General features: G+C 25.3%; 1 protein-coding gene across 1 annotated transcript in view; it reads right to left on the bottom strand.

The window, feature by feature from the left end:
* Window positions 1–8,748, bottom strand: part of LOC117182924 (transcription elongation factor SPT5-like) — a 40,747-nt gene that overhangs the window by 18,990 nt on the left and 13,009 nt on the right. The window contains exons 3-6 of the mRNA XM_033376038.1: window positions 4,555–4,622; window positions 4,222–4,471; window positions 2,744–2,976; window positions 1–104 (exon numbers count right to left, since the gene is read on the bottom strand). Coding sequence (XP_033231929.1) covers window positions 1–104; window positions 2,744–2,976; window positions 4,222–4,471; window positions 4,555–4,622 — 655 coding nt within the window. The remainder of the gene's footprint in view (window positions 105–2,743; window positions 2,977–4,221; window positions 4,472–4,554; window positions 4,623–8,748) is intronic.

Here is an 8,748-nt window from a genome sequence, read left to right as displayed (position 1 = left end):
GTTGTCGATTGCAGATTTGACGTGAGGCTGTTTGTACGCCTCGATGTAGATGTAACCCTTCACATTCTCGGGAGCGACAACTGACTTTATTTGAAGAGGCTCATCTAGTAAAATTGGAGACATTTATATTGACTGAAGCTGGGACGATTCAACATTCCCAGTCAAGTTTTTGAATTTACCCAGACAATTAAATCACGTTCATTCTAAACATCCTTTAAAACAACACAGCCCAAAATTTCAAAATAACTGAAGTTTGAAACAAATACTTGAATCTTCCACTAAAAAATATCAATTTTCAACAAAAATAGAAAAGTTAAAACCTTTAATTAGAAAAATTAGTTACAAAAGTTGAATTTCAAGACAAAAACCTCCATTTTCAATTCAAATGATCAATTTTAAACTGAAATACTTGAATTTTTAACCACAAAAAGATGAATTTTCAAACAACAAGATTACTTTTCTACCAAAAAAATACAATAAAAAAAACATTAATTTTTTAACGGAATAGTTGAATTTTTAATTACAGTAGACAAATTTACAACCGAATAGTTTAATTTTGAACTAACAAAAAAATCACCTTTCAACCGAAAATGTAATAGTTACATTTTTAGTTCATAAACTTAATTTTTAACCAAAACTTGAATAATTAAATTTTAAGTTAAACAAATTAAAGTTCAACCAAAGAAATGAAGTTTTAACTAAGACTATGAAATATTCAACTAAGATTATGAATATTCAGCTGAAATAACTGAACTTTAGATCAAAAAGATAAACTTGTAACGAAGAAGATTAACGCAAACTCCTGTTAAAAAAAACACACAAGAATTCAATGACCAAATTTGGACCACAACGAACAAAAACAAAACAAAAATTCTATTGTAATCTGAAAAAAATTCTCATTTTTCTTTCCTCTTTTTTATTTTTGTTCGAAAATTTTTTTATTTTAGTTTTTTTTTCAGATTACAATAGGATTTGTTTTGTTTGTTTTTGTTTGTCCTTTGTGGTCTAAATTTGGTCTTTGGATTCTTGTTTTTTTTTTAACAGAAGTTTGCATCAATTTGATTATTGGACGTTAAACAGGATTTTTAATTTGGATTTTAATCTAATTTAAATTTCTTAAATTTTGTTTTCAAGAAGAATAATTTCTACCAAAAAAGACCAATTTTCAACTGGAAATTTAAATTTTGCAACTAAAAACTGAATAATTGAACTAGAAGTACAAAAATTAATGTTCAACCAAAGAAAGGAGTTTTTAATTAATATCATGGAATATTTAAATGGTATAGTAGTTACATTTTCAGTTTAAAACAAATTTTCAAGCAATCAGGAAAAATATTTACAACAAAACAGTTAAATTTTCCTAAAGAAAATTCCTTTTCATCCAAACAAACAACAATTTATCAGCCAAATAGCTCATTTTCCAACCGAAGAAATGAATTTTCAATTAAAATACACGTATTTAACAACAAAATTTTAATAAAAGAGTTCAAATTTTAACCAAGTAAATGCAACTAAAATGATAAATATTTCTCTGGAATACTTGAATTTTTAACCGACAAGAATGATTTTTAGAAAGGAAGAATAAGTTTCAAAGAAAAAGATAATTTTTTAATATTCGAGCGGAATAAGTTTTAAGAAGCGGAATAAGTTTTAACAATATTTAAATTAAATAATTTAATTTTTGAGCAAACAGGTGATTTTTTAACCAAAAAGAGTAATTTCTACGGAAAAAGACGAATTTCAAACTAAAAAATAATTTCGAATAATTAAAAAGTTATGATAGAAAGTTAAAATAATATTTAACAAGAAACATTAACTTTTAGCCAAGTAATTTTATTTCCAACTAAAATCATAAATATTTAACTGGAATATTTGAATTTTCAACCGACAAGAAGAATTTTTAGACAAAAAGATTAACTTTCAAAGAAAATGATCTTTTTATATTAAAAAATCGATTTTTAAATAAAATAAGTGCATTTTCAACACCGGAGTTAACTTTTCTATTAAAGAAAACCAATTTTCATTCATTGTTGAATATAATTGAGGAAAGAAAATCATTCAACAAAAAATGGAATAGTTGAATTTTCAGTTGAAGAAGTTAATTTTCAACCAAACTGATGAATCTTCAACTGGTATAGTTGACATTTTTATAAAAAAGAGAATTTTTGAATCATAAGGATTATTTTTCTATAAAAAAGGTGAATTTGCCACAAAGTAAATTAATTTTCAAACAAATAGTTGAATTTTGAAATAAAATACATAAATTTTCCGACAAATAGTTGAAATTTAATTAAAAATAAGATAAATGTTTAGTTTAATATCTAACAAAAACCTATTTTCCTATGGAAAAAATTGTTATGCTAAAAAATTAGAGACCAAAATATCAATTAAAAAAAGAGGGACAAAATAATTTTTCAGCCAAAAATGGAATAGCTCAATTTTCTCTTAAAAATCAAATTCTTCACAAAAATAAAGTATTTTCAGCAAAGTAGTTCAACTTTCTACTGGAATAGTTAAATTTTCAAATAAAACAAATTTATTTTCAACAAAGCAGCGACATTTTCAACCAAAGATGAATTTTCAAATAAATCGATAAATCTAAAATAATAATTCAACCATGCAGTTATTTACATAATGAAAACTTGAATTTCACTGCAATCAGAATTAAATTTCCGATAATTTCCCGATTAAATTGGCACCCTTAAAATGTTTCGAGAAATGGTAAATACTGAAAAAGCCTTACCGGCAAATTGGTATGTCAAGTACTTTCGCATCAGTAAAAGGGCTGTTGCTTTTTCTTCGCCGATGCGGCACTTGACCAACCAGAGATTTGGGTCTTTGACACCAGGAAGTAAAGTTTGCTGAGTGATTTCATCACCCATCTCTTCGCCACCATCACCAAAGTGACGTATAGCCATGGACTCGTCGGCATATTTCTTTCGAAGATACTCTTCGATTTCATCTTCTTTCTGGGAACTGCGTCACAAAAAAGTTGAATTTTCAACGAAAGAGTTGATTTTTCAAACTGAGAAGTCGAATGTTTTAAGAAACAGTTTACTTTTAAATGCTAAAATATAATATTTCAAACAAAAAATAACAAAGCAAGATGATTTTTTATCCAAATAGTTGAACTTGAAAAGAAAATTATTTTGGGCGAAACAGTTGCATTTACAACCAAATAGTTGAACTTTCGAGCAAAAAAGTCCAATAAAAAAGAAAATTAACCAATTTGTTCAATTTTCAACAGCAGTTCAATTTTTAAATGAAAAAGATGTAAAGAAGCTTAAACGATAAAAAAAATTTATTTTAAAACAAAAACTGTTGAATGCGACGAAGGAAGACGAATTTTCAAGGAAAGAAAAAGCTGCATTAATAACCAAAAAGCATAAAATTTATACTAAAAGAGATAAATTTTAAAAGTAAAGCGAGTTTTCAACAGTAGAGTTGAATTTTCAGCCAAGACATATCTTTCAGTCAAAAGAGAAAAAAATGTCAACTAAATTATTGAATTTTCAAGACGAAAAGGCGAATTTTGTACCAAACAATCAAATTTTTAAACACGAAAATATGGTTTTTCAAATAAAACAATATTAATTTTCAACCAGTCAATTTTTCTACCAAAATAAATTTCCACCAAAAAATACGAACTTTCAAACAAAAGAGGCAAATTTTCAACGAATTAGTCTAATGTTCAACCCTAAAATATGATTTTATATAAATAAGTAAATTTTCAACTAAATAGTTTAATTTTCGACTCAAAACGATAAATTTTTAACCAAAAGTAACATTTTCAGTCCAAAAAATTGACTTTCAACCAAGAAAAACAAACTTTCAACGAAATAGTTGAATCTTCAGTCAAATAGAGAAATCGTCAACTAGTTAAATCTTCTACCAATAACATTAATTTTGAACAAAGTACTTCAACTTTAAACCAAAACACGGCTTTTTAAGAAAATCATTGAATTTTCAACAAAATCCTTACATTTCAACAGAATAGTAGACTTTTTAATAAAAAAAAGAGATGAAATTTAAACCAAAAAGATAATAGTACTTAAATAAAACGTATTAACTTTGAACCAAAAATAGTAGTAGAATTTCTCATTGGATTCTATTAATATAAGCAGCTTTACTTGGTCTAAAAAATATAAAAAATATTGAAAATTTGTCTTTTAGACACTTTATAATCTAAATAAGCTTCATATTTTTAATTATAAAACTTACTCCCAAAGGTTGGTTCCTCTTCTCCTCCCTTCAATTTCTCGAGCCGTAGGTCCGAGTTCGTCAATTTCGTTACTGACAATTCCATGTTCCTGGGCACCCTCTTCCCACTCCTCATCATCGTCGACTTCATCATCGACCTCAGCCTCGTGAATGATAAAACCACCGCATTTTTCCTTCTTTTTCTTTTTTCTTGGTCGGTCATCGTCTTCATCTTCTTCTTCGTCATATTCGCTGTCGGCCAAATCTTCTCCTATAAATTCACAATTGGAATATGCACAAAAAAATGAAATAAAGAAATATTACACAATTCGATTAGGAAAAAAATCTGCTTACCCTCTGGTTCTTCCTCAGCCTCTACATCTTCTTCATCTGATCTTGCTTCTTCGGCTTCCGCAACAGATCTTAAAAATAAACATGAACGAAAATATATAAAGAATTGTATATAATTAATTTTACAATATTATTATTTATTATTATTCTATTAGGCCAATTCCCTTCAAGGACAATAAAATTTAATTATGTTATAAAGACAAGATGTCGGTATAATTTGATTTTTTTACGCCACTCTGTAAAAAATTACCCAGAAAACAAGGTTTGTTCTCAATTTTCGGAGTTACCACTACCTTCAGAATAATTCAACATTTTTTAGGTTTATCGGGTGAAACTAATATATATTTGAAAGGATTCGAAGAAATTCCAAAGGATTTGTAAGATTTTCAAATATTCCAAAGGATTTTTAAAGAATTTCAATGCATTTTACGGAATTTTATAAGATTTCAGTAATTTTGAAGGCTCGCAACAAGGTATTTTAATGAGTTTTCCAGGATATCAACGGATTTCACAAAACTTCAAACATTTCAAGGAATTTCAAGGAATATTATAAGATTTTATGTAATTTCTCGGGACTATATAATATTTTAACGTAATTTAACAGAATTTATTCATGAAAGTTGAAGGATTTCAAAGATTTGAGGGTACTTTAAATTTTTCAACAGAATTTTCGAGAACTTTAAAAAATGTGAAGGAACTTCTAAAGATTTGAAGGCTTTTAAAGAATTAAACAATTTTTCATGTGGTTTTCAAGAATTTCCTAGAATTTCGAAATATTAATAAGGATTTCAGAGGACCTGTAAGGTTTTAGAATACTTTAAAACATTATAATACTTTAATGAAATTTCAAATAAGTATCTATAATAATTGAGATATTCAAAGCTTTTCAAAAATTCGAAGATTTTCAATATTTCAAGGTATTTCCAAATGTATAAACTTTTTTTTAGAGATTCTAAGAATTTTTGTAAGATTTTGGGATATTTTAAAAGATTCAAAATTATGTCAATGTATCGAATGAAATTTGGAAGAATTTTAAAGCTTTAAGGCAAGGGTCTCCAAAGGTACATCCTGTATCTACTAGCGATCCCAGGCCAATAGGTCGGATCTACTCAGTTTTGACCCAGAACTGTCTACCTTATTTTTTGCCACTGGTAACCCTTAAATTCGAGACCCTTATTTCTATTCGAAACTGCACGCTTAAATTGAGAATTACGAAACAAAATAATGAATGTTTAGTTTTCGCTACTTTAATATTGTCAAATAAAATATGAAATGCAATTGTAATTTTTTATACTCACAATTTAAATTCCATAATAATTTTTTGTTCATAAACAATTCAAAATTTAATTTTCATATTAAATAAAAAAGTATCAAGAACTTCACGTGTCCTTGAGTTTCTATTACCTAATATTAAAAACATAATCAATTTTAAAATCCATAATAACACATTTTTCAATATTAAAAGTTTAAAACATTTTTAAATGGACTTAAATAATTGATAATATTATTATATCTAACAGATACAATAAATAATCATTTTTACAATCTGTTGACACCAATGCAAAGAATGTTTCCCCTTCAGTCGCGATAGCGTTTTTCAAAACTTTTCTATTAAAAAATAAAAATTACATTTTTTTAACAAGTTTTTTAGAATTATTTAATTTTAAAGCTTTATAATTTATAAAATTTACATTTGGAGAGTTAAAAATGACGAAACATTAATTCTTTATTGTAGAAAAAAAATGTGTGCCATCAATTTTAATTTTTTTAAATGTAATAAAATTATAAAATTTAAGCAACATTCACTTTGAAGCATTCAATATACCTTAAAGCAGTATCAAATTAAAAATTATTTTTATTTAAAAGCGCTAATGCAATTTCAATTCCTTTGAATTTTAAGTAATCAATTTTTTAAGTTTTTAATTTTTTCTATTTTCAAACCTTTATTCTGAAATAATTTTATTTACAGATTCTCAATTAAAAAAAAAACTCTTTAAATTTTGAACGCCTTGAATTTATTTTTGACCCCTTATTTTTATTATTTAAAAAAAAATTATTTAGTATTATTAATGTTGAAAAAAATTATTTTCGAACGATTATCGGCAATTGCTTAGTTCAAACACTTTAAATAAAATACGTTGTATTTCAACGTCATAAATTTCCTCTCAGTTTCCCGTCGACAAAAAATTGGTAGATTTTGAAAAAGGCCGAGCAATCCTGGGTTTAAAAAATTTCAAAGAATATTATCAGATTTAATGGAACTTAAAGGGCTTTTATAATATTTAAACAAATTTGGAAACAATATATTCACAATAATTGAGGAATTTCAATGCTTTGAAGATATCTTCAATATTTTAAGGCATTTCCAAAGATTTTGAAAACATGGAAAGTCTTCAGGATCTTTCAAGAGATTTCAAGAATTTTAAAGATTTCAAAGGATTTCAGTGAATTTTCACGAGCTTTGAAAATTTGTGAAGGATTGAAGATACTTTAGACTATTCAAAAGGATTGCAAAGAAGTCAGGAGATATACAAAATGGCAAGGAATATCATCATATTTCATGTAACTTCAAGGTATTTTATAATATTTTAATGAAATTTCGAAGAATTTAGTCACAAAAATTAACGGATTTTAAATATTTTAAAGTATTTTTTCAACAATTTAAGACATTTTTGTGTATTTCAGTCATCAGAGTACCTATTGTCGTCAAAAAAGATGAATAGGTGACTTTTTTCTAAAATAGGTGACAAACAGGTGATAAACAAATGTAAATAAGATAAACAAGTTGTAACTTGTTGTAAACCAAGATATGCCCAAATGTTTTTTTCATTTATTAAAACGGCCACCATGAAAATGGAGTATTTACATTTACACTGAGAACTAATTTTCAATTTAAAAAAAAAAATAAAAACTATTTTTTTACAAAAACATTTAATTGTTTACAATATAGTTAAATCCGTCACCAAATTGTTTATTTTTCAAACAAAAAAGATGAATACTCTGAATTTTTAAACCATAAAAGTTCAATTTTTAACCAAAAAATTAAGCAGATGAATTTCTACTGAGAAAAATTAATTTTCAACTGAAACAACAACGATAAAAATGAATTTTTTACAAAAAAGTTGAATTTTATACCAAATTTGTTAATTTTCAACAAAATAGTTTAATCCTCAACCAAAATAGATAAATCTTCAATTAAGAAGTTGCATTTTTAACCAAAAAGAGATGAAATTACTACCAAAAAGAAATTTTCAGTCAAGAATGAAAAATAATGTTAAGCAAATTGTTAAATTTTCAACAAAAAATATTAATATTTATCAAAAAATGTCATAGTTGATATTTCCACTACAAAACTTTAATAAAAAATAAAAAACAGTTAAATTTCACCAAACAGAATATATTTTCAACATGACTGTATTTTGACCAAACAAAAATTGATTTTCCACCAAAAAAATACGAATTTTTAACAAACAAAAAAACATCATTTTTTACCCAGGATTTCGAATTTTTAAATAAAAATGGAGTAGATAAATTTTCATTACGAATGAATTTTCAATAAAAACAAAAACGAATTTTCTACAAAACAGTTTAATTTTATACCAATTTGTTGATTTTTCAAACCAAAAAGCCTAATTCTCTATCAAACAATTTAATTTTAAAAACAAGAACATGAAATAACAACAAAAAAGTTAATTTACAATTAATCAGTTGACTTTTTTTAACAAAATATTTTGAATTTGTAGTTTTAAAAAACATGCTACCAAAAAGAATTTCTAATTTAATTTTTTAACAAAAAAAAAATGAAATTTAAAAAAGTTCGTTGAACTTTCCACCAAGGAGTGGAATTTTTAATGAATAATTTTTTTGGTTTAAAATTCTACTTTTTGCTTACAAATTCTACTATTTAGTTAAATATTTAACTATTTTATTGAAAATTAAAGTCTTTTGTTAAAAAAGTTACCGTTTTTGGACGAAAAATTATATTGTTTGGCAGAAAGTTCATTTTTAAAAATTAAAAATTCATATTTTTTGGTCGATCATTCAACTTTTTTTATTGCAAAATTAATTCTTTTTATTTGAAAAGTCTATTGTTGTATTTTTGTTTAATAAATGATCTCTTTTACTTGAAGAGCATACTTTTTATGAAAATTCAACGATTTTTTTGAAAAATCATCGTTTTTGGTCCAAAATTAATAC

The sequence above is a fragment of the Belonocnema kinseyi genome, chromosome 2 (assembly GCF_010883055.1).
Source record: "Belonocnema kinseyi isolate 2016_QV_RU_SX_M_011 chromosome 2, B_treatae_v1, whole genome shotgun sequence".
NCBI classification, from domain to species: Eukaryota; Metazoa; Arthropoda; class Insecta; order Hymenoptera; family Cynipidae; genus Belonocnema; species Belonocnema kinseyi.
This window is presented reverse-complemented; position numbering and strand designations above follow the sequence as displayed.